The sequence below is a fragment of the Trichechus manatus genome, unplaced genomic scaffold (genome assembly GCF_000243295.1).
Source record: "Trichechus manatus latirostris isolate Lorelei unplaced genomic scaffold, TriManLat1.0 scaffold00187, whole genome shotgun sequence".
Classification (NCBI taxonomy): Eukaryota; Metazoa; Chordata; class Mammalia; order Sirenia; family Trichechidae; genus Trichechus; species Trichechus manatus.
The window spans coordinates 1,819,978-1,844,863 of NW_004444123.1; the positions used below are offsets into that span (position 1 = coordinate 1,819,978).

Below are 24,886 nucleotides of genomic sequence, written 5' to 3' on the forward strand. Positions count from 1 at the left end.
TTTTCTTTGGAGGCTATAGGTTTCTCTGTGTTACCAAGCTTCCCTAGTTCAGGACATCACAGCCCAGAACAGCAAAACCTGTCTCGCTCTCTTCAGCCCTATGGATGTGATTGCTGGAAAGGAATCTGCCCCCATAACACAATTATTCGGACAGAAAGAAAGAAAGAAGTGGCGTCAGGGTGTTTGCTCTCCCTCTGTGATATGTCATGAAGAATGAGCTTTGCTTGTTTAAAGAAAAACCCTGATTAAATAATAGGCTCTTCCTAGGGAATTTATTGTACCTGTAAACTGTGCTTGGATTCTCTGTAATTTGTTGTAACGAACGCAAGAGTTCAGGAGCAGAAGGCAAGACTCAGGTTGTGGCATGCCTTTCTCTGTCGGAACACCTTGCTATCAGCAGCCTTTTTCACTACAGTTAAGGCCTGTGTGTGTTTGTGTGCATTTAAACAAACATTATCCGTTTTAGGAAAGAATCACAATCCTTTGACTCACTGGAACTTCGGGAGTTTCAATTAGAAGTGAGATGTCCCGGGCAAAATCGAGTCGTGATCCATGGATGTTGAACACTTGGGGAATTGAACTTTTGCCAAGAAAATCTCGTCTGTGTGTGTTTGAATATCTCTGTGTGTTTGTGTTTTTATGCGAGCACATGTAACAGCTTGTGATGTAGAAAAGGCTGGAAGAAAAACCATTCCCTTTTAAGGTTACTTTTGTTAGTTATGGTTTTAGTCTGTTTTTTTCCCCCTTTGAATTATTTCTGTTTTGCATGTTGCAGCTGTGTTGGCTTTGCGTCTCAGACGATGCAGTCTTAGCCGACTGTCAGCTGCAGCACTCAGCAAACATAAAAGCTATTCGAGAGGGCAGGGGTCAGGTGCCCAACAAATTTTTATACTTAATCATAAACTGAAGTTCTTCCCGAGGGTTTGAGGATGGAGGGGCTGAGGGAGGCAGGGATTCAGGTTTATCTGGTTGCATGCCTGTGCACACACTGTTTATCTGGTCCTTGCAGACTGGATCAGCAGGAGCCACCCTGCCCAGTATCTGGATTTACAGCTGGGAAACACCTTTGGAATGGCTGGAATGCACCCTTTCTCCCCTTCCGATATCTTTGTCAATCCAAGATTTAAAATTACTCTGCTTTGCTGGACCGTACCCCAGATCGCTAGGACACCTTGTCCTCAGTCGCTTCTTTTTTTAGCTTTTATAGTAGAGAAACGTTTAAACTTGTTTCTCATTTGGCCTGTCTCATGGCAGCTGGAAAGCAATGGTACTTTGGGGACAGACTGCACTGTCCTGTGAGACCTGGGTTTCAGCACATCACAGCAAGATTCCTCTGAGGTTGCCAATTGTAAAGGAATTTTCCTAGGCCAGGGTGTTTTTAAGTCGTACCCTGTTCTTAATAATAACGGTGGCAAAACGATCTGCCCTTCTCTCTCTCTCTCTCATCCCGGGCTTCATGACTTAGGACTTTCGGGGTGGATATGATGTGTCCTCCTCTCTCCCTAAATTGTCACATCCTAAGGGCCATGTAGACGGGGACGGATAAGTGGTTTAACTGAAGGTGCTGCAGAGGAGGGAGGGGCAGGCAGGCGCCGTGTGACGAACGGACGTACAGCTCTGAGGGCTTTCACCAACCTGGTTTTAACTGTGAAAAGGCAGTTTCTTCTGTCCCAGATCTTCACGGGCAGCTGGGGTAGGAAGGCTAATGCCTGGGTGATAGGAGTACTGGGATAGCAACAGGGTTCAGTCCAGATACATTTTTACGTGGTTAAGAGCTCGGCTGCTAACCATAAGGTCAGCAGTTCGAATCCACCAGCTGCTGCTTGGAAACCCTGTGGGGCAGTTCTAGTCTGTCCTGGAGGATCACCATGAGTCAGAATCAACTCACGGGCAAGAGTTTAGTTTTATATTATAGAAGTTTCTCAGTGCGAGGGCAGTAAAGACCACCTGTGACACTGATGATGAATTTATTGGTTTAAAATCTGCATTTAGAAACGGGGGAGATCTGACTTCTATCCCTCTATGCTTTTGACACAGTTGTTAACAAGTAGTCAGAATGCATAGCCTTGCACTGTTTTCTTCCCCTTCCTTCTGACGCGGGGGGAGGAAACTGCAGTGCCCAGAGGCTGTTGCCGGGAGAAAACACAGACCTGAATAAGCCGTGAAGCAGAGTGTGAAACGTGTGCTGTAATCTGACTTCACAGAAGAGCTTCTCAGTTCACCTCTCGTCTCTAATGCTGAGATGCGCAGTCTACTCGGGAAACGGGTGGGAGGTGACGGTTATCGGAACACATCCTTCTAAGCCTGGGGCAAGAGAATCACCATGTAGTGGTGTTTCTGTTTTCATTTTTATTTTTTGACTTAAGTGGATTTGTCTGGAATGGCTTAGAGTTAGCCCCCCATCACCTATGAGGTTGCCCTCCCTCCCCCTGTCCCCACATCAACTGTGAGGTCGCTCCCCCCACCGTCTGTGGGGTCGCCCCCCCCATCGCCTGTGAGGTCGCCCCCCCCAATCGCCTGTGGGGTCGCCCCCCCATCGCCTGTGGGGTCGCCCCCCCCATCGCCTGTGGGGTCGCCCCCTCTATCGCCTGTGGGGTCGCCCCCCCATCGCCTGTGGGGTCGTCCCCTCCATCGCCTGTGGGGTTACCCACCCCCCTCACCTGTGACGTCGCCCCCCCACCCCCATCGCCTGTGGGGTCGCCCCCTCCATCGCCTGTGGGGTCGCCCCCCCCACCTTTGAGGTCGCCCCCCCCAATTGCCTGTGGGGTCGCCCTGCAGACAAAGGCTCCAGGCCCTGGTCTGGTTCTGGCCCCACCTCGGGGCAGTGTTACCTTGGGTAAGTCCTTCTCCTTCCTCCACACAGTTTTCTTCTCTAAAAATGAAAGGATTGGGCTTGGATTTTAAAAAATTGTTCTCATATTAAATAGCTTAGTCCAAATCATGCTGGTAATATACTCCCTGCCAAAAAAACGCCAAAAAAACCCTAAACCCAATGCTGTTGAGTAGATTCCGACTCATAGTGACCCTGTGGACAGAGTAGAACTGCCCATAGGGTTTCCAAGACTGTAAAATCTTTACGAAAGCAGACTGACGCATCTTTCTCCCGTGAAGCGGCTGGTGAGTTCAAACTGCTGACTTATCGGCTGGCAGCGAAGCGCTTAAACCACTGCGCAGCCAGGGCTCTCCATTCCCCACCCCAACCCCAGTCCCAGTGGCCTTCAAAAACAAAGATGTGTTTCTTGCCCACTTTACATGTCTGCTGTGGGTCGGCAGGGCCCTGCTCCCTGCCTGGCAGCTCAGAGCGCCTGCACACTGCAGGTCTCAGGCAGAGAGAGACAGAGGTGGAGAGCCGGGCACCAGCCTGAAGGCTTCTTCCGGGAGGGACACGTGCCGCTTACACTCCCCCAAAGCCAGTCTCAGGGTTAATAAGGTCGGTTGTGTGGCTTACCACAGAGAGAGCCCCGACTGAAAGCGGAAGCAAACATTTAGAACAATAATATGCTCCTTAGAACCGAGGATGGCAAGATTACGTCCCACATACTGTGGACATGTTATCAGGAGGGAACAGTCTCTGGAGAAGGACAGCATGCTTGGTAAAGTAGAGGGTCAGCAAAAAAGAGGAAGACCCTCAACAAGATGGATTGACACGGTGGCTGCAACAATGGGCTCAAACGTAGCAATGATTGTGAGGACGGCGCAGGACCGGGCAGTGTGTCATTCTGTTGTACACAGGGTCACTATGGGTCGGAACCACTCGACGACACCTGACAGCAGCAACAACATGGTCCACCGTGCCGCCCGTCTCCACTGCCCTGTGGTTTATGCTGAGGATGTTGGGGATGACCCAGATCAGACCTTACGGCTTTCCTGTTTTACCTGGCCGTTCCCTGCTTGAGGCACCTCCCTTGAACTGGACTTGGAATGAATATTTCGCTTGTGGGAGAGGTGGAGTAAATATTTTTAAAAGCAACATGAGCTTGGCCTCTGAGTTCCTCTAGCCTCCCTTGTGGTTCTAGGGTAGGACAGTCGGTGTTTTTCAGAACACCACATGGAATTTCTCAATCTGAGAAGTATCAATAGGCCTGTAAGTAAAACACAGTTGTATAAGGCCTTAGATAATTCCTTGTGTAAGTCCATAACCCAGTAATGCGAATTAAAGAGAGAGGGTAAGAGTTGAGGATAATGCTGTGGGCTGTCCTTTTCAGAGAGTTCTTTGATACCACTGTCAGGAGCAGGATGCAGTTCTGAATGCTCTATTGATGTGACCCAGTATGGCATTTTTTTAAACTTTCTGTCAGAGTCTTAGGGGAGGAAGGAAGTTGGAAAAGTCACTTATTTTCCTCCCACCGGATAGGAACAATCCAGATAGAGGAGCCCTCCAAAGACTGGCTCCGAGCGTCTATCAGGTCTCAGTAGTTTAATGACATCGTCAGGAAGCTTTTTCTGTTTCATCCAGAGAAACCTGCATTTCATCAACAAACAGATCTTCCCTATGGATTAGAAACAGAACAATCTTTGAAAATAGAGATTGTACATTTACTTGGCAAGCATCATTATGGCCACCAGTTCTTAGTGGAAGACTGAATCCTGACCTAAAACCATTCCTTGGATCTCAGCAGTCAGAGGGACTATTCCGAGGTCTTCAAATATGAAAAATAGTATTTTCCTTGTGAGCTTGGGTTTTCAAAGAAGATCTCTCTGGAAAGTTGGCAAATAGTTACTTTCCTGGCACAATGATTGGTTTTTTCCCCTCCACCCAAAGCCATGAAAGGGTAGAGTATACTTCCATGAAATTGCAAGATTCCAAAATAGGTTCACTGCTATATTTTACTGCTCTTATAATTGAATCTCTAATCAAAAATAAAGGGCCCTGGTGACACAGCAGTTAAATGCTCAGCTGCTGACCAAAAGGAGGACAGTTTGAACCCACCAGCCGCTCAGCGGGTGAAAGATGTGGCAGTCTGCTTCTGTAAAGATTTACAGCCTTGGAAAACTTAAGAGGCAGTTCTACCCTGTCCTACAGGGTTGCTGTGAGTCGGAATTCGACTCGACAGCAGTGGGTTTTGTTTTGGAATCAAAAATAAGCAAAATACAAATACACTCTAGACATACAATTTCAGCTGATATTCTCTCATTTAGTATTCATATAGGATAGAGTTGTATTATATGAAAGTGCCTTTTGAGTAAAAGTGTGCCGGACAATCTGCACAGTGGTACAAACTTAGTTCCCCTTTCCTAAGTCTCACATGTTACTGTCCACAGTCTCCTGTGGTACCAACACCATATCACCAGTGCTGGTGAGATCCCCTTGTAGCCTGGATGGCTTCCAGGAGGGAACCCTGCATTCTTCAGCTCCTGGATTGTGCACTCCAGCAGAAGCCTACAGTCTAGCCTCAATGCCCAGGAACAATCCTTGATATTCTAGCTTGTGGATTCTGATTCACTGTTTCCGGGATAGAGTGCTTCTGCACTAGAACTTGGCCTTCATGATGGAAACCACAGCTGCAGATGAAAGTTGGGATTGGCAGGGTAGGAAATACAGAGTTCTTGTTTTGCTGGATCTGGTGGGTTAATTAGGTGGTGGTCTATTCCCAAAGGTATCATTTGAAAAATAATCTTAAGTGATCATTGTCACCTCCAAGGTGACATGTAAAAAGGCTCTGCCTGTGGCAGATAATGCCAGGGTAAGAACTTTTAAAATAGTTTACTCCTTGGTTCTTAAACATTGAACCCTGCACTGGATATAGGGCAGTAGCGAGAATAGTATGATTACAGTAGGGATCAAACAGATGATGGCCATCTCTGCAAGGAGAGACTGTGCCTTAGACCTCTCCAGGTTCCCCTCAGCATCCAGCTGCCTTGTGTACACAGGAGGTGCTTAATTAAAGTACTCGTTATTATCCGTCTGCCTCCCAGGCTTGCAGAGTAGAAAATAAGTAGAAACCACTCAGATGGAAAGGAACGAGTAGCACGTAGAAGAGATTCAGCCGTCGTACGATTTTACCATTCCTTCTTCCCAGATTGTGTTTTCTTTTGGAGAATCCCATTGCACCTTTCTTCTCTAAACCTGCAGATTCCTTCCTATCTTGAGATTCTGTTTTTAGGGTGGTTGCAGGTTTTGAGATCCTTTCACTTCACTGAAGAAAGGTACAATGGGAACCTCTGGCCATAGGATGAGGTTAATACTTTTCTTGATCACATTTTTCTTCTTACCCCCACCCCAGCTTTGAAAGTGGGGTCTTCAGATTCTCAGGGACTCCTCCTCACTGACGTGTCTGACTTCTCAGTCAAGTCTTGTGCTGAAAAGAATTTTTGATAATTCAGGACCCCCTTACTTACATTGGTTTCCACAAGGGCATGCCCTCCTATCTGAGAACTGACCAGGTTATAGCGTAAAAGATCTTTCCTAAAAGCCTCGCTGGCCACACAGAGCAGTTCCTGAAGGGAACTGAAGGGAAGTTTACTTCACCTGAATGAGTAGATTCTTTACTATTTCCTGGAGAACTGGCCCACAGGGACAAGAGGCTTGCCAGAAGAAAAGTGGAACCAACCAGGGGGAGCGTTGAAAAAGCATGACCGAAGGTGCTGGGGAAACCCTTGAAAGGAAAATAAACGCAAACAAGAAACAGTTGTGATAAGTGGTGTGAGAAGAAACCTTCCCAAGCCCATTTTTCCCCCTTAGTTCAGATTTTACTGAGTTTTCTCCAGATGAACTACTACTGTGCACCATTAGATCATACTGTTAAAGCAGAATCGGTTATGCAGTTTAAATAAGGCTGTAAAGCCTTGTGCTTTCTAATTGACAAGGCGCACACTTCTGGAAGCAAGAAAAGCGCGTGTGGTGCGATTAATTACTTTTGTGTGTGGTCTTTCTAGCCATGGTCTGTGACCCCCACCCAGGTGATTGGGTGGGGCTATGCAAATAAGGTAATTGTGGCACACAGAGAGGATTGGTCGATTTTGCCTTAAAAGAGAGCCAATTCCAGAGCAGACAGGAGGAGCCCACCACCACCAAGGAAGGAGAGACCAGCAGGGGACGGTGCAGTGGGCTTCTCGGCCCACAGAGCAAGAAAGCTGAGTGCCTGCGGGCAGAGACTGAGGGCCAGGGAGAAGTCTATGCCTGACCCACGAATTTGGGACTTGACAGCCTCCACAGCCGCGTGAGCCATTTACTTTATATGGTCCGTGAGTTCTGTGAGATGTTGCAGTGAATGAGGGAACCCAAAGACAGAAGGAAGATGCTGAGGGGAGAGGGAGTAGCTGATGTTAGAGATGATGGAGTGGGACAGCAGCTTGGAAGAGTCAGACATTTGGGACACCTTTAACCTTCGATTCATAGGAACCAGCTTTATGCTGATCCTTACAAAAGAAACCGTTCATCTACGAAGGTACTAACGTAAAGCATTTTTGTTGACACTTCTGGGCTGCTGTGGTGCAGTGGGGAGCCCTGGTGGCGCAGTGGTTAAGAGCGCTCGACTGCTAACCAAAAGGTCGGCAGTTCAAATCCACCAGCTGCTCCTTGGAAACCCTATGGGGTAGTTCTACTCTGTCCTGTAGGGTCGCTATGAATCAGAATCGACTTGACAGCAGCAGTTTTTCTGGGCTGCTGAGTGGAGCCATGGAGCTTGGGATCCTGACACGAGCCGTGTACAGACTTGCTTGGCTGTTTTTCGCCTTGGACTGGAGACACAGCAGGCACTTGGACCCTAGTGATGCCTGAGGACCTTTCTTTAATGTTAACTTACCTTGGTTGAAACACTGGAAAATAAGCCTGAGCTCAAGTACTTGAATCTCATGAACAGGGGGACGAGAACGAAGGCTAAAAGATTTTGATGCAGTATGTTTTACCGTAGCAGCCCAGAATTATTTAGCCTTGAATATTTTGATTTACTTGTGATGTTTCTTTCAAATCATGTACAATCATTGCTTCCAAATGTTTTCATTTACTCTTGATTTTCTCTTAAAAATTAAAAGACAGGTCATGATTTCGCCTTTTCCTTCCACCATGTATTATTGCCAAAAACTCCTTCAATAATGAATGGATGGATGAGTGGGTGAGTGGGTGGATGGATGAGTGGGTGGGTGGGTGGATGGATGAGTGGATGGGTGGGTGGATGGATGAGTGGATGGGTGGGTGGATGGATGAGTGGATGGGTGGGTGGGTGGATGGATGGATGGATGCGTGGGTGGATGGGTGGGTGGATGGGTGGGTAGGTGGGTGGGTGGGTGGAGAGCCTTCAACTTCATAGGATTTTTTCCTGATCCTCCCTAGTGTTTCCTCCTTATTAATTTGTGCACATTCAGACACAGGTGAGCTGCTACTTTATTACCGTCAAAATACTTTAATTGTGGTAAAAATATATATGAAAACGTTTGCCATTTCAACAATTTTACATCTACAATTCAAACGTTAATTACATGGATCGTGTGGTGCAGTTATCACCGCTGTTCACTACCAAGGTTTTTCATCGCCGTCAACAAACTCAGTGCCCTTTAAGCAATGACTCCCCCTCTCCTCCTCCATCCTGCCCCTGGTAACCTAATAAACTTCGGTCTCTATGCAGTTGCCTATTTGAGGTATTTCATTTAAGTGGGATCATACTATATTTGTACTTTTGTGACTGACTTATTTCCCTCGACAGAATGTTTTCAAGGTTCATGTGTGTTGTAGACTGTCAGAAGACTTTTAACCACACGTTCTTACATGGTTGAGACTTGGGATCCGTGATGCCTCCAACCAGCTAAGAATGTAGTGATCTGGTAAAGGTAGTGTCCACTGAGGTCCGAGTGGCAAGTGGGCACATGGCAGGGGACTGGTCTCAAAACCAGTGAAGATACTTGTTACATGCATCAGTGAAGTTAGTAGAACGATGTGGGCAGGAAATAAGATCAGTGACCGAAATAGTGGAAATTGTAAAATGATTATTAGTATCTTAAAGTGAAAGATACAATGGGAATTAAAAAACGGCTTTTTTTTTTTTTTTAACCATTACATATTAAGTTTGACTACTAAGAATTTTTAAATGACTTCCAGTGTTTGCCCTTCTGATTTGGTTATTAGTTTTTTCCACTAGAGACAGGCCTGGTTGTCTTAACTCTATCCAGTAGACCTCAGAGGAGAGAAAAATCAGGACTCTATTAGAGGTGCTGAGAACCTGATTCCATCCCTCATTGAATAGGTTCACGTGTAATGATAGCATGATATCAAGGTAGAACCACCATAATTAGCCCTCAGGGATGATTGTCTTCCTCGAGGAAAGTTGGACTTTGGGTCACCCCAGAGTCCCCTTGATTGAGATGTCAAAGTTAAGGAAAAATCAAGAGTCATGGTTACCAGTAGCAAAAGAATTGTTTGGCATTTGTCAGGAATTAATGCTAGAGAAGCATGACTGTTGGAAGAGGTGGTTGTGTTTTAAGGGTATGGTCAAAGGAAGTAGCGTCTTGGGAAGTAAAAGTCTGAGTGAGGAGATTTCTAAATGTTTAGGTAATTCTAAAAGCACGATTTTATTGGCAAGGAAACAATATACTGTATTAGCTTCTGAGAACAGTGGTCTCGTCTGAGTCTTGATGTGTATGGGCACATTCTGTCTGTCTGGACTTTACTGGTTTGAGAATGTACTTGGGGTTGGAAGGTTCACTATTGTATTAGATGAGATTTTATGAGTCACAGACATGTGGGGTGAAGCCTGAGAAGCTTTATCCCGTCCTTTAGCAGGATTCCAAGTTATTTGGCCTGTTTGTGATCTACCCTACCAAGTTTTTGAGTTTGAAAGACGCTGTGCTTCTAGAATTTATCCAGGAACACGCACTGTCTGATGTGGCCTTGGTGGCCATGTTGTTGTGGGCGTCCAGGTGTGGAATGGCGTTTTCATTCTTGATGTCTTTTGTGAAGAACTGGTCCTTATCGGTGGTTCAGCCTGATGTCCCACAAACAGTAATGAGATGAGCATGCACTCAAACTGAGAATGAACGGGACGTGGCACCTGGCGCATCAACGAAAGATCAACACAGGCAGCGGCCACTTTTTGTCTTCGTAGTGATCATGTTTATCCGCCTCACCCGTCTGTCCTGCTGCGTGCACTAGGTTCTACATCTGGAGGCATCTGTGGTGTGGGAATCTATCCAAGGATGTGTTTTTAAGGTTGTTTGTTCCTCTGTGCCCATGAACAGATACCAGTATTACCTGCAAGTCAAAAAAGACGTGCTTGAAGGGCGACTGCGGTGTACGTTGGAACAGGTGATTCGGCTAGCCGGCTTAGCTGTGCAAGGTAAGATACGGTTATGACCAGCGTGTGCAATTCCATTATCTATTTGATTAGAGCGACCCTTTTTATTGTGGCAAATACATATGTAACAAAACGTTTGCCGTTTCAACATTTTTACATATACAGTTCAGTGATACTAATTCCATTCATCGCCTTCAGCCACCACCGCTGTTCAGTGACTGTTTTTTCCATCACCGTTAGCAGAAGCTCAGTGTCGCCTAAGCAGTGAGTCCCTCTTTCCCCCTCCCACCTGCCCCTGGTAACCACTGGTAAACTTTGGTGTCTATAGATTTACCTATTCTGGTATTCATGTTAAATGGGATCATACAGTATTTGCCCTTTTGCAGCCGACTGACTTCACAGAGCGTAACGTTTTCAAGGTTCACCCGTGTTCTAGCACACATCAGGATTTCATTTCTCACAGTGGCCCTTTTCATTTCAAAATAGCTTACGTTAGAAATGTGAAGGTTGATTTTGGGTGGCAGGACAGTGGATTTCTCAAAGCTGCTTGAAAACTGCTTATACTTGTGTAATTTCAGTCCTATTTGAAGAAATAGCAGCTTTTAACCTGCCTGTAATTAAAGCTGCATTTCAGGGCTTATGGAACATTTTCTCAGACTTACTCTCCTGCACAATGTGCTCATCTTCTGTGGCTTGATGCTGTAACTGTATTACTGTCAAAACAGTTTCAAGGGAGATGGCTTTAAACACCATCCTATACTTCATTCTAACGCAGTTAAAGGGAGAAATTAAAACTGCACAGTTGTAATGTGTAATAACAAGTGTATATTAGGGTACGTTTGTTTTCTGTCCTGTTTAGAGTTTTCAGACAGCTATCCATTATTTTCTCTAAATTGTTATGAGTGGGTATTTTTTGTGTATACAGTTGACTCCCATTATTCACGACACAGTTATGTTCACTGTTCACGTATACAGTCACACGAACGTTGGATTAGCAAATACTGAGCTGTTGTTCATAAGGGAAGAACAGGGTTAGGTCACAACATTCTTGTCAGCTGATCAGCACATAACCTTGTTTTATGTGTGTTTCTGTTTGAAGACGCCTTGTTTAATGTATATTGTTGATGCATTAACGTTGAGCGTACAGCCAGTGGGACTGTACCTCAAACCCGAAGGAAGCTGATCTAGCACACGGATTTTCTCTGTACAGCACGTTGCAGCCTTCTCTGCTTAGGGACGCTAGACGGCACTCCAGCACTGTAATCCCCAAAAAAGCAGGGAGGGGAGGCACAAAAATGCGGAAACATGACACTAAATAAAATGGACCATGAGAAGGACACTTGTTACCAGTATAGAGCTGAAAAAAGAAGGCTGAGCATCACCAGTCACCTTGTTCCACCTCAGCTGGGAACAAGCATGTCAAGTGACTCCGACTTTTGACTGCTCTGTACACATCCACGAGCATCCACAGAAGTGCTGCGAGTATTGATTTTCAGGTTACAGATAAATTTTGGCAAGTCGGCAATTCATAAACATGGAATTTGTGAATAACGAGGATCAACTGTAGATTATACCTTACTCCTTATTGAGTGGTGGCTTAATCACCTTTAGTCATATTGAAAATACGAAGACAGTAATACGGTTTTTAAAAAGAGACGTGTTTCCTTTTCAGTCACTATTTTCCTTAAAAACAGCTGCTGCGCAAGTGCGGGCCTTCAGCGGCCGAGTTCTCGCTGGATGGATGTTGTTTTAGAAGCTGTGAACTCCACTTTGAACTGAAATCGAATCTTTCCAGTTCTGAGCATCTGGAAAGGCAGCCTTCCCTTGTTCTCTGGCATTCCGGGATATTGGCTGCTTGGTGACTTCTGTTGGACATACGATTCCTGTACAGTTAGCTCCCGTGGATGAAGATAGGCCAAATACGTCATATCACAGCTGACAAGGGGAAGAAATCAAGGCCAGTTTTAATAGAGAAATCAACAATGGCTACGTTGAAATAACGGAGAAGATACCCATAACAGAAAGAAGTGAGGGACGATCCAGCATATCCTTCCTCTTCAAATCGGCTCTGTCTCCCTTTAAAACACGTTCTTTTCCATTCACTTCATTTACTCTCTGTTTTTCCTCTCACGACTCAACCACTGGGCTTGTTGTAGGTATCCTGCGTGTCGGGACATCCTGATGAGGGCTTCCAGGCTGAATGACTGGTGAACTTACTCTGGATTCCTTTCTCATCGGGTCCTTGAAACCAGCTGTTCAGTCTGATGAAAACCTCTTTTAGCTATAATATTTTTAAAATAGTTTTCTCCTGAAAACGCTTATGGGGCAATCAGACACATCAACAGAGAAATTAGTTGTGATCAAATATGATAACCCATGATTAAACCTGAGAACAGGCAGGGTGAGTGGTCTTTGCGACTCTCGAAGGCCACACCTAATTGATAGTTATTTGATGAGTTCCTAGGTGGATTTTCATCTTTTCAACAACGTCATTACATTGGTCTTCCCTCTGTGTGTGTCTCCCCTCATTCTGTATCTGTTGTACATTAAAGATACCTGCATCCGTTTTCTACCTGATGCTAAATCCTTTATGTGAAATTAAAATGTCATGCTGGTTTGATTTCTGTGAGAGCGAGTGGAATCACAAGCAAGACATTTTTGTTTTTATGACATAGGCTTGCTGCATTCATTTTGCACATGTGCAAACATACCATTGTGAGATAAAAACAGGACAGAATAGCATTTTTGGCATCTTATAACGTGAAGCTGTTTAGGACGCGTAAAGGCGTGCAAAGTTGCTCGCCAAGGGTGATTTGCAGTGGGAATTTCCAGCCGCAGATATGTGAAGAGATGCAGGTGGGTTTTGCTCTTCGGTTCTCCAGATTAACCTGGAGTTAAAAAGTCTCCCAGCAGATGTTCTTAAGATATGAATAAACGCATATTTAACAAACAGATGAATACAGGTTCATTAAAAAATTTAAAGTAACCTTTAGGAATTGCTTTCAGATTTCCCCATTCTTCCCAGAATGCCCACGTGCTGATGTTTATAGCCGCTAAGTGGTAACTGTACCAAACATGTCTTTGCGCTGTTTTTACTAAATAATAACACAGAAGTAGGATTCAGTGGGAAGAGTAAATGCGGTGATAAGTTTACCCTATTTTATTCCGTCTTCAGTTTCACGTAATAAATACCCCTTTCTCTCTCTCTCTTTGTTTTTGTTCTCAGCTGATTTTGGAGATTATAATCAGTTTGATTCTCAAGATTTCCTCAGAGAATATGTGTTATTTCCTATGGTAAGTGTAATTTCCTTTTTCTTAATTAATTTTGTGCCTTCTTTGAACTTTTAATTCTTTCCTTTGAAAAATCTCAGAGGATTTTACAAACACAAATCCCCTGTGCAGGCAAGTCCGTGCTTTAATAAACTAGGGACACGTTTTATAAAATATGGAGACAGTGAAGGCACCTCCTTTGGCCTCAGGGTACTCGCTGCTCTCCCTTCCCCTGCTCACCGCCCTCCCGCATCCTGGCTGTCATCCTTCCTGACCCCCGAGCTTGTCCCCACCCAGGCCTTCATCCTGGGCTTTCTCAGCCTGCAGTGCCCTGCCCCCCGTCTTCACAGGACCCGCTCCTCCTGTCATTCAGGTCTCCGTTCAGACATCACCTTCTCAGGGACTTTCCTTCTCCTGGACCATCAGCCTGGTGCACCCCGACCACCATCTGCCGGGCGCCTGTAGTGTGTGTGCTTCAGGGTTCTGTGTGCCTGCAGTTGTCCATCCTTGATGTTTATCCAATGGTCGGCTAGAGCGTCAGCTCTGCGGTCCTTGAGCAGGGACCACGTCTGTCTAGTCCACTGTTGTCTGGCACATAGTGTGTGCTCATGAAAGTTTGTTGACTGAATCAGTGAAGTAAGTATCCATTCCTGGGTTAAACCAAGGATGAGACTAGGTTGTTACCCCACAAGAATGTTTGTTGGGTTGACTGGTCGGTGGTTTTTGTTTTGTGGGTAGCTTCAGGGAAATGAGAGGTGTTTCAATGAAAAGGTTCTTGTCTTTATTGTTGTTAGTTGCCAGAGAGTTGATTGTGACTCATGGCGACCCCATGTGTGCAGAGTAGAACTGCTCCATAGGGTGTTTAAGGCGGTGACCTTTCAGAGGCGGATCGCCAGGCCTGTCTCCCAAAGTGCCTCTGGGTGGGTTCAAACCACCAACCTTCCAGTTAGTAGTCCAGTACTTAACTGTTTGTACCACCAGGGACTCCATCTTTACCACTGGGCACGTGAAAAATGACATGAGGGAAGAATGAGAACCAGTCCAGCATCCTGGCTCTGCGTCTGGAAATCATGATCGTTCACCCTTTTTTTTGATCTTCTGTTTTGCACAGAGCACTGATCTGGGTGCTCCCAGGGTCAGGGGGTGGGGGGCGAGGAGGGGTGAGGTTATATAAGAAATGGTACTTGCTCTCCGAGAGACTGCAGCGTGGCCGGGTAAGTAAGAAAATGTCAGCATCAGAATGCAAGGCCAGGTGTCATGAAGAACAGTCAGGATTTTACGTGGGGAGAGTCACAGGTACTTGGGAGCGTAGGGAAGGCTTAAAGACTCATGGTGCATGAGCTCCATTTTGAAGGATGGGTGGGGTTTTAACAGGCAGAGATGGTAGGGGCCAAGGAAAAGGAGGAGAGGCAAGGTGGCATGGGTGTTTGGGAGAGTTGGCTGGACAGGTTGACTATAGCTCAAGGGTGTTAGGGGGGCCTCGAGGCAGATGAGACGGAAAACATCCAGGGAGTTGGGAAGCATGGGTTCCTTCTAGGGGGTTACAGACCCCACACTTTGAATACCACTGGATTAGAGCAATGAGACTGTTTGTAGGGGGAGGTCAGTTGGGAATCAGCTGTAGTGGTCTGGACAAGAGGTATAATTCGGGTGTTAGCAGTGAAGAGAAGACAACAGAACAAAGCAAGAAATACTTTAGAAGTGGGGAGAACTTGGCATCGGATTGGCTGTGGCACCTGGGAGAAGGTAGAGTGTCTGTTGACGAAGGTTTTAAGTTTTGAGACACTTAAAAGTAAGGCTGGAGTTGCTATCTATATCAGTGCCTGAAGTGAATTTAAATGGGTCCAAAGCTTACTTTATTCTAACAGGTTAAGAAAGTACCGCAAAGTCTCTGACTTTTCACGGGTAACTCTGTCCTTACTCTTCCACCAAGATAACAGCGGTATTATCTGTTGTGCCTTCATTGTTTCTATGCCTTATTAATTCTCCCTGTGTAATCAGCCTTCATTCAGAGATTATCGCGTCACTTAGCAGAAAAGGCCTTCGTGGGACTCAGGGTTTTGTGCTTGAATCAACGTCTCTAGCATCTTAGAAGCTCACTTCAGAATCCGGGATGTTTTACATGTGCTTGGTGTAAGGGAAGTAGAGCTTGTACCTTAGAAGTTTAGGGAATGTATTTTTTGTCAAATGGAATACAATGAATTGGACTGATAATTTTTCAGTATATGTTTTTTTTTACCTTTGTCTCATTCAGGCTCTTTATCACATAGGTTATAGGCAAAATTTTTAAAGGTGATTAAAAAAAACAATGCAGTTGCCATCAAGTTGATTCCGATTCATGGCAACCCCACGTGTGTCTGAGGAGAACGGCACTCTTTAGGGTTTCCTGTGGCTGGTTTTGTGGAAGAAGATTACCAGGCTTTTCTTTCGAGTCACCTCTTGATCGGCTTGAACCTCCAACCTTTCAGTTAGCAGCCTAGCACTTTAGCTGTTTGTTCCATCCAGGGATTCCCAAAGGTGATTACCAGCATGATATTTATGAGTTCATGGATGGAAAGCCGCTTTGACAAGTTAAAATGCTATGAAGTAGTAATTCTGTGCCTCATACTTCTCTCAGAATGTGACTATTCCCGCTGGGCTCTAAGCAGAGCAGACACTTAACAGCACAGCCTCACAAAACTCCCTACAGACAGACAAATACTGACATTGTTGTTCTTGGATTAAAACTATCCTCTGGTATGGTAGGCAGTAGCTACACGTGACTATTTGTGTTCAAATTTAAATTAATTAAAATTTAAAAAAAAAATTGAAAATTCAGTTCCTGTTGCAGTAGCTACATTGTAAGTGCTCAGTAGCCAGAGGTGACTAATGGCCACCGTATTGGACAGCTCCGATATGGGACATTGCCCTCACTGCAGAAAGCCCTGTTAGGTGGTGCTGATCTTCACGACGGCGTGGCAGAAGCTGATCATTGTCCGTGTGTATCTGAGGTGTGAATATTCCTAGGCTTTGCCGTCAGCCATCTGCTTCCCCCTCCCGGCCCTCGCACCCTGTTGTATTCTGGATGCACCATGGCGGAGAGGTTCTGAGCACGGGAGTCAAACAGTTCTGTGCCCACACCCTAGCTGTGCCGTTATCGGCTAAACGACTCTGGCAAGTTATTTCATTTTTCTAAGCCTCGGTTTTCTCCTCTAAAAATGAGGATAACAAGCCCTGTTCTGTGAAGTTATTGTGAGGCTTAAAGGAGAGACTGCATCTGAACTCCAGAGCGTGACATGTAACACATCCTCAAAACCCAGAAAACTCACTGCCGTCGAGTCGATTCTGACTTATAGCGACCCTATAGGACAGAGTAGAACTGCCCCACAGGGTTTCCAAGGAGCAGCTGATGGATTCAAACTGCCAACCTTTTGGTGAGCAGCCGAGCTCTTAACCACTGCGCCACTAGGGCTCCGGAAAACTATGTATCTCCAGGTCTTCCTTCTTAGCCTGTCTTAGTCTGGAAGCTCTGCTGAAGCCTGTTCAGCATCGTAGCAACACACAAGCCTCCACTGACAGACGGGTGGGGGCTGTGCATGAGGTGCTTTGGCCAGGAATTGAACCTGGATCTCTGGCATGGAAGTCGAGAATTCTACCACTGAACCACGCCCCCAGTACCCTCAAAAAACCAAACGCATTGCTGTGGAGTCGATTCCGACTCCAGCGACCCTAGAGGACAGGGTAGAGCCACCCCGTAGGGTTTCCAAGGAGCAGTGGTGGATTCGAACTGCCGACCTTTTGGTGAGCTCTTAACCACTGCGCCCCCAGGGCTCCTCTATACAGTCGCAGTAACTGTTTATTTAGTTGTTATAGTCAGCATGATTATTCTTTCTCTGTGTAGACTAGCACCACCTCACAGGGCTTTCTGCAGTGAGGGCAATGTCCCATAGCGGAGCTGTCCAATACGGTGGCCATTAGTCACCTCTGGCTACTGAGTGCTTACAGTGTAGCTACTGCAACAGGAACTGAATTTTCAATTTTTAAAAAAAAATTTTAATTAATTTAAATTTGAATGCAGAGAACCACGTGTGGCTAGTGGCTGCCATACTGAAGAGGGAGAGTGTAAGGGTGCTGAGGAGTGTGTCCTCCAGCTGCCCACACTGTGTGCATCGTGAAATGTCAGCACACACAGGGCAGGCAGACGGCACAAATGACTGTGAACCAGCTTTTCATGATGAAAAACTCTTGTTTGACAATCTGGAATGTACACATTCACTTTGATGAACATTCATCCCTGACCCTATGTGGAGAATTTGTAATCTGTGGTTTGGTAAGGGTCCCCGTGACAGGCCCCTTCAATGATCTGGAAGAGTTGCTGTCCTCGAGGTTCCTGTAATCAAGTGGAGGGAGGGAGACAGTAAAGCAAAGACGAGTGTGCAGTGTGAGAAACGCCGTGAGCAGACGGTGGGTGAGTGATGGGAGACGCACAGAGCACACGTCTGTCCAGAGGAGGAAGGCTTAGTCCACTCGGCTATGGGGCAGGAAAGTCAGGCAGAGGGACGTGATAGCTGAGACGGGACCTGAAGGTCAGGGTGACTTTTCACGGGGCGGGAAGGGCGGGCGGGAGCAGATGGAGACCGGGAGGCAGTGTATGTTAGGAAGGAGGAAGGCCTTGAGCTCAGTTGGTCTGAGACCTTGACCCTGGGAGGAGGGTGCGGAGGGGAAGAGAGAGTCACGTGAAGAACGGTTTGGATGCCAGTCCCAGGTATTGACTTAGTTGAGCAGGCATTGGGGGCCAGGAAGGTTGTCAGCGTTCTGCTGGGTTTCCCCAGAGCTTTAAAGGGAAGAACGCGTTCCTCTGGTGAGGGGGGAGGATGGGACAAATGGTAAACGGCTGTGTTTGATCTTACAAAGTAACTGAATTTGTCAAACAGCATTTCTTCAGCAGAGAACAGAGGTAAGTAGACAGGACACACCACAGGTGTGCGGCTGTGTACAGGCACACACGCTGGCTCACACACGCTGGCTGCTGCTTGTCGTTCATGTAGGGCCGTGCTTGCATTTCTCTGTGGCTGAGACATACCCCACGGAGGCCCCAGACCCAGATTGGGGTGGTTGGGTTGAGCACAGTAGCAACGGGGGGAGCCTTTGGGCTTTTTCGTTTTTAAAAGTAGGGAGCGGAGGTTTAATGGAACACTTTTTGGTCTTCACTTATCCTTACTTTATTCTGTTACCACATGTCTTTCACTAGCTTTTCAAAATTAGGATTGGATTATCACTACTCCTGAATACCTACATGCGTATACAGCGCGGTGATTAAGAGCTCGGCTGCTAACCAAAAGGTCGGCAGTTTGAATCCACCAGCCGCTCCTTGGAAACCCTGTGGGGCAGTTCTGCTCTGTCCTGGAGGGTCACTGTGAGTTGCAATCAACCCGACAGCGACAGGTTTGGGTTTTTTGTGTGCTCCTTTTTGTTATTCCACAGCTTAAAGTGCTGAGCTTGTTTCCTATTCTGGACGTGTGTCACTTTGGTGAAGGGTCACACGGGAAATGGCAGATTAATCCGTTCCCGTGTGAACAGTCAGCAGCCTATAATTCCCTCAGCCTTCTGTCAGTTCTCGCCACCATCTGCACAGCTGTTACATTTCCACCTTATAGTTACACTTCCATTTTTCTGGTTTTAAGAAATGCCTGTTTTCCCATTTGAAGGAGTTGAGATGCGGTGTGTCTTGCGGCGGAGGTGTGCGTTTATTGCGGGCGTTTGAGATGGGGTGTGCCTTGCGGCGGAGGTGCGCGTTTATTGCGGGCGTTTGAGATGGGGTGTGCCTTGCGGCGGAGGTGCGCGTTTATTGCGGGCGTTTGAGATGGGGTGTGCCTTGCGGCGGAGGTGCGCGTTTATTGCGGGCGTTTGAGATGGGGTGTGTCTTGCGGTGGAGGTGTGCGTTTATTGCGGGAGTGTGTCATCCCTGAAAAGTTACTCAGTTGGAGGTAAATCTTTCGATATTTTGGAATCAAGACGAGGAGGTATTTTGGGTGTTTTCTGTGAAAGTATTAGCCCTGCCTCCCTCTGCCCCCAATGTCCAAGATAAGCCTAAGGGTGTCATCATCAGATCCCACTGTTCAGAGTCCCTCTGACGCTCTCTCTAGAGTGCAGAGGAAAATGGCGGACAGCTGTGTTCTCTGCGCTTAAACTGAAAAACGAAACCCGCTGCCGTGTGGTGAATTCCAACTCACAGCAACCCAGTAAGACAGGGTAGGATTGCCCCATAGGGTTTCCAAGGCTGTAATCTTGCTTGGTAAAGTAGAGGGTCAACGAAAAAGAGAAAGACCCTCAACGAGATGGATTGACACAGTGGCTGCAACAGTGGGCTCAAATATAGCAACGATAGTGAGGATGGCGCAGGACTGGGCAGTGTTTCATTCTGTTGTACATGGGGTTGGTATGAGTTGGAACTGACTTGACAGCATCTAACAACAATAGTGCTAATCTTCATGGAAGCAGACTGCCCATCTCTGTCACACAGCAGCTGGTGGGTTCTGATCACTAACCTTGTAGTTCGAAGCTGAGCACTTAACCAGCACGCCACCAGGTGTCCTTCCTCAGGGCTTACAGCCTGGGTATGTGGAAGCAACTGTTGGGAAGGCTGGAGACAGCTAGCCCGGTGTCAGGAAGCTCCCAGGCCCCACGCAGGCCCACCAAGGATGAAAGGGGCTCCATAATGACATCAATCCGGCTCTTAAGGAGCCCTGGTGGTGCAAATGGTTAAGTGCTCAGCTGTGAACCAAAACTCTTAACCACTGTGCAGTCAGGGCTCCAACCAGAAGGTAGGTGATTTGAACCTACCCAGCAGCTCCAAGGGAGAAAAGACCTGGGGGTCTGCTCCCGTAAAGATTACAGCCTAGGAAACCCTACGAGGCAGTTCTGCTGTGTCGCATAGACTCGCTGTGAGTCCCGTTCAACTCGACGGCACCCAACATCACAGCATCCGGCTCTCAGGATCCGGTTGCTCTGCTGTCTCTCTCCTGGATGTATTCCTCCAGACACCACCATCCGAGGCGGTGCTTTGCTGGTCAGTGTTTAACAGCCCCGATTCCCGTGGTGTAAAGATTCCCACTTGACATCCTGAAGGGGAGCTGGGAAGAAGTATTTGTCATCGGCTGTCTTGAGCCCACAGGGGATGGCATACCGTTGATCCCGAGGCCTGGAGTCCAGTAGAACACAGCTGGTCATGAGCTCTTTGAGCCATCACGACCCCCTCTCTGCCTCCTCCATGCCCATCAACCCCGTCAAGTAGCATCGGAATAGCCTTTGTATGGTCCTCACTCACTTTGCTGGTTTTGTCCGGGTGGACAGTCTGGTTTTGTCGGGGTGGACAGAGTCTGGTTTTGTAAGGGTGGACAGGAGTCTAGTTTTACAGGGGTGGACAGGAGTCTGGCATAGTCCCCTCCGAGTCCTGGCTTTTGAATGGATGATGGTCTGGAAACTTGTTTGGCCATAACCTGTTCGTTAAAAATACATGTATGCATGCAAGGCATTTTTAATAAAAGTGATTCTGAGAAGCAGGCCGAATAGGAAGAAGGTAAATGAGAAAAAAGCTGTTCCCTGGCCCTACAGAATTTAGGCAGTGATCCAAAATATACCTTGGAATATCCGAGTTATTGTGGAGACCTGTGTTACAAGAGTAAGAATGGACACCCAGTCCTTTAGTCCTGAGGGAGTAAAGGAGTGATGAAGGATACCAGGCTCATCATGAGCGTCTTCTGAGGAGGGAGCTTTGAAGGTTTGCAAGCAAAACAGCAAATGCCCAAGTCCTCTTGGCCTGAGCTGCTTTCTTTTCCTGCAGGACTTGGCCCTGGAAGAGGCTGTTCTGGAGGAGCTGACTCAGAAGGTGGCTCAGGAACACAAAGCCCACAGGTAAGCGAGCGGCCGGCAGAGGGCAAGGGCTGCCTGGCTCTGCAGAGACCCCTGTCTGCGGGGCAGCCGGAACCGGCCTCCTACCCCAGCCCCTGCCCAGCTCAGCAGAGGGCCCCTGTCTGTGGGACAGCGGGCACTGACCTCCTACCCCAGCCCCTGCCCAGCTCAGCAGAGGGCCCCTACCCCACCCCCTGCCCAGCTCAGTAGAGGGCCCCTGTCTGTGGGACAGCGGGAACCGGCCTCCCTACCCCAGCCCCTGCCCAGCTCAGCAGAGGGCCCCTGTCTGTGGGACAGCGGGCACTGACCTCCTACGCCAGCCCCTGCCCAGCTCAGCAGAGTTCTGTTTCTTCCAGCGTGAGATGAAGCTCTGTACTTCTGAGAGGCGCATGTGGCTTTGAGACTGTGCTCTCCTCCCTACTTCCCTTTCTTTACCACTCTTCTTCCTTCTCTCTCCCTTCCTTCCTTCCTCCCTCTCTCCCTCCCTCCCCTGCTTCTTCCCTCTCTCCGCCTTCACCCTCACCTCCCCACTCCCCTTTCCTCCCTTCCCTCCCTGCTTCCTGCCTCCCTCCCTCCTCCTTTCTTCCTCTCTCCCCTGCTGTCTAACTTTCTTTTCCCTTTTTTCTCTAACACCAGAACCCGCACAAATGTGGAGTTGTTGGCCAGGAGAATTCCTCTCTGGTTTTTCTAAAACTCTGTTGCCAAGCCTGGGAAGCCTAGGACTGCCCCTGCTAGGAGTGAGACCTGAAGAGCTACTTTGATGGGAAGGGGAAGGCCAGAGCCACCTTCCCGGGGTGCCTCTGGGAGGGAGATGGGCCAGGAAAAGGAGGAAACAGCCTGAGGAAGCACAGCGAGCCTGAGGCCAGGGCTCCGTGGACCAGTGCAGAGCAAACCCCCTTCTGCTGGCTGTGGGACCCGGCAGTTCCGGGCTCCCTTTTCTTGGCCACTTGGCTCTCAAGATCAAACTTTTCCCCTTTTTTTTTTTTGTTGTTGTTTGTTTTAATAGTGGCGATTTCACCCAGCTGAGAGAAAAGTAACTTTCCTGGTTAAAGCAGGCAGCATTATTCATGGAATAATTATGTATCATTTATAGGGCTGTGACTCTTATGTAAATATTGTCACCTCCCTCTTGTTATTCCGTGTTGAGTCAGTGGCTCCTGGGGACTGTGGTAATGAATTAGTAACTCACCAAATGCTCCAGGTTGGGTGATGATTGCTCTTCCCAGAAACGGGGCTGTCGGGAGGGGGTCTCCCGCGGATGTGGTGGCCCTTCACCATTCCCTCCTTTCATGCTATTTTGATTTTAGTGGAATCCTGCCAGCGGAAGCAGAACTCATGTACATCAATGAAGTGGAACGTTTGGATGGGTTTGGACAGGAAAGCTTCCCTGTGAAGGTAACCCACCCTGGCTTGTCTTTGCTTTAGCCCTCTCAGAAGGCCCCAAATAGAACAAAACCAGTTGCAGTCAAGTTGATTCCAACTCATGCTGGAATGTGTCATGTGTCAGAGTACAACTCTGCTCCATAGGATTTTCAAGGGCTGTGATCTTTCAGAAGCAGATTGCCAGGCCTTTCTTCTGAGGTACCTCTAGGTCGGTTCAAACCCTCCAACCTTTGGTTACTAGCCAAGCATTTGACCACTTGTGCCACCCGTGGGCTCCCCCAAGGGCCCAACCGTTTAAAGGAAAAAACAAACAACCAAAAAACAAGACAGCATGGTTAGCGGGGGGGCCAGCACGGCTCGACTCGCTCCTGATTGCTGCATGGCGTTTAGTTGGTGAGTCTGATTCACTTTGGGTAAAGCAAACACGTTTTCTTAAATAAGCGATTCTAAAGTTTCCCATGTCATTTCGAAGACAACGTTCTAAGCGAGTTCCCAACACCAGCCCATCTTGTGCCTTGAAGATACCAAGGCACACACCCAGCCTTTCAAAGGGACAAGTAGCTAATGTCACATGGGCATTAATAACTCCTGGGCCCCAGCAGTTTCTTCCTCATCCGCATTCTCTCTTCTTCCTTGAGCACATAGAGGGAGAATTTGCTTGTGCAGTGGAATGAAGCGTTCCCTGTATCCAGCCATACTTTATCTCCAGCTCTGTGGAGCCCTCCTTGTGGGTCCCCAGCCCTGCTGGTGTGCTCTGGAAACTGTTACAGCTCATAATGTCCTGCGCAGCCAGCGTGCCTCCTGAAGTGGGTGTGGTCAGGGGTCATGGCCCAGGGTCATTTATAGGGCTGAGCCCACGTCCAAGCTCATTTTCCTCTCTGCGCTGACCAACTTTACGGAAAATGGAGTTTTATCAGAATCCTAAAGCGACGAGCACATTTCAGCAGTTTGGGAGAAGCCTGCAGTTTTAGCACAAACAACTCACTGCAGACTAGCTCCGCTGGCTGCTTTCCAGGTGCTCTGTCCCCCTCGGTTGCTCGTTTGCCGTCATGAGAACTGTCCGTGTGCATCAAGCAGGATGGGGCAGGGCCACAGCTTGCAGAAGGGCCAAATGGCTCTTTTTTAGATTTGTTTAATTTTCTTTTGTTTCTCTAGTGGCTGCCCTTGGTAGGGTTGGAATCTGTTTTCCCTGCAGTGATGCCTTCCGAAGCCATCTGCATCCCACGCACATTTCAGCAGCCCATATATCTCGTGATATTTTGGGTCATTGAAAAATCAGAGTAAACGTTTCTCCAGTTCTAGAAAACTGACTTTCCAATCCCTGAAAGTTGCGAGTTTGGTGGTCGTGGTCATACGCTTGTTTTGTTTTCAGTAATCCTGAGCCGTGGGAAACGGGCATGGAGATGGGTTGAACCCCACTGTGCCTGGTGCTGATGCTTTTCTCGTTTGCTCCTTGGCGGGGTGGGTTCCCAGGCGGATCCTGTAGCCTGTGTTGAGTGGGCAGACCCGCACTGCTGACTCACTCCCTGCAGGCTGGTAACACTTGGCCGCACTTCTCCTTTTTCCCCATATCTGTTCATGACCACGGGGACCACCTCCAGGCCACACAATGCCTGGAAGCCCATTGTGAGGGGTGGGGGCAGCAGTGGGGGCGGGGGCGGAGATGTGGGCAGCTGTGAAGTGAGGGAAGGAGCCGGCAGGAAAGACAGTGCTGCTGCTGTTTCTCGGGGTGAGTGCAGGCCCTTAGACCAGAAAAAGTGACAGGCACGATAGGGACACATGATAGGGAAGAACGTTTTTACTTCACGTGGGCTTCCCCATGAATACAGCCAAACCCGTTGCCGTCGAGTCGATTCCGACTCACAGCAACCCTATAGGACAGAGTAGAACCACCCCATAGGGTTTCCAGGAAGCGGCTGGTGAATTCGAACTGCCAACCTTTTGGTTTTAGCAGCCATAGCTCTTAACCACTCTGCCGCTCTCAAAACTTTCTAAGGCTGGGAGAGAACCTTTCAGACAGATCCGCCTCGCTTCGTCCCCCCAAAGAGGTGAGGCTGCTGCCCACACTGCTCCCGTAATGCTGGAGCACGTGGACCAGGGATGGTGCTTCCGGGATG

The 24,886-nt window shown here is 47.7% G+C and overlaps 1 protein-coding gene across 1 annotated transcript in view; it reads left to right on the forward strand.

The window, feature by feature from the left end:
- Positions 1-24,886, forward strand: part of PTPN14 (protein tyrosine phosphatase non-receptor type 14) — a 121,213-nt gene that overhangs the window by 49,518 nt on the left and 46,809 nt on the right. Inside the window, exons 3-6 of the mRNA XM_004387521.2 lie at positions 10,171-10,268; positions 13,453-13,520; positions 21,319-21,389; positions 22,694-22,781. Coding sequence (XP_004387578.1) covers positions 10,171-10,268; positions 13,453-13,520; positions 21,319-21,389; positions 22,694-22,781 — 325 coding nt within the window. The remainder of the gene's footprint in view (positions 1-10,170; positions 10,269-13,452; positions 13,521-21,318; positions 21,390-22,693; positions 22,782-24,886) is intronic.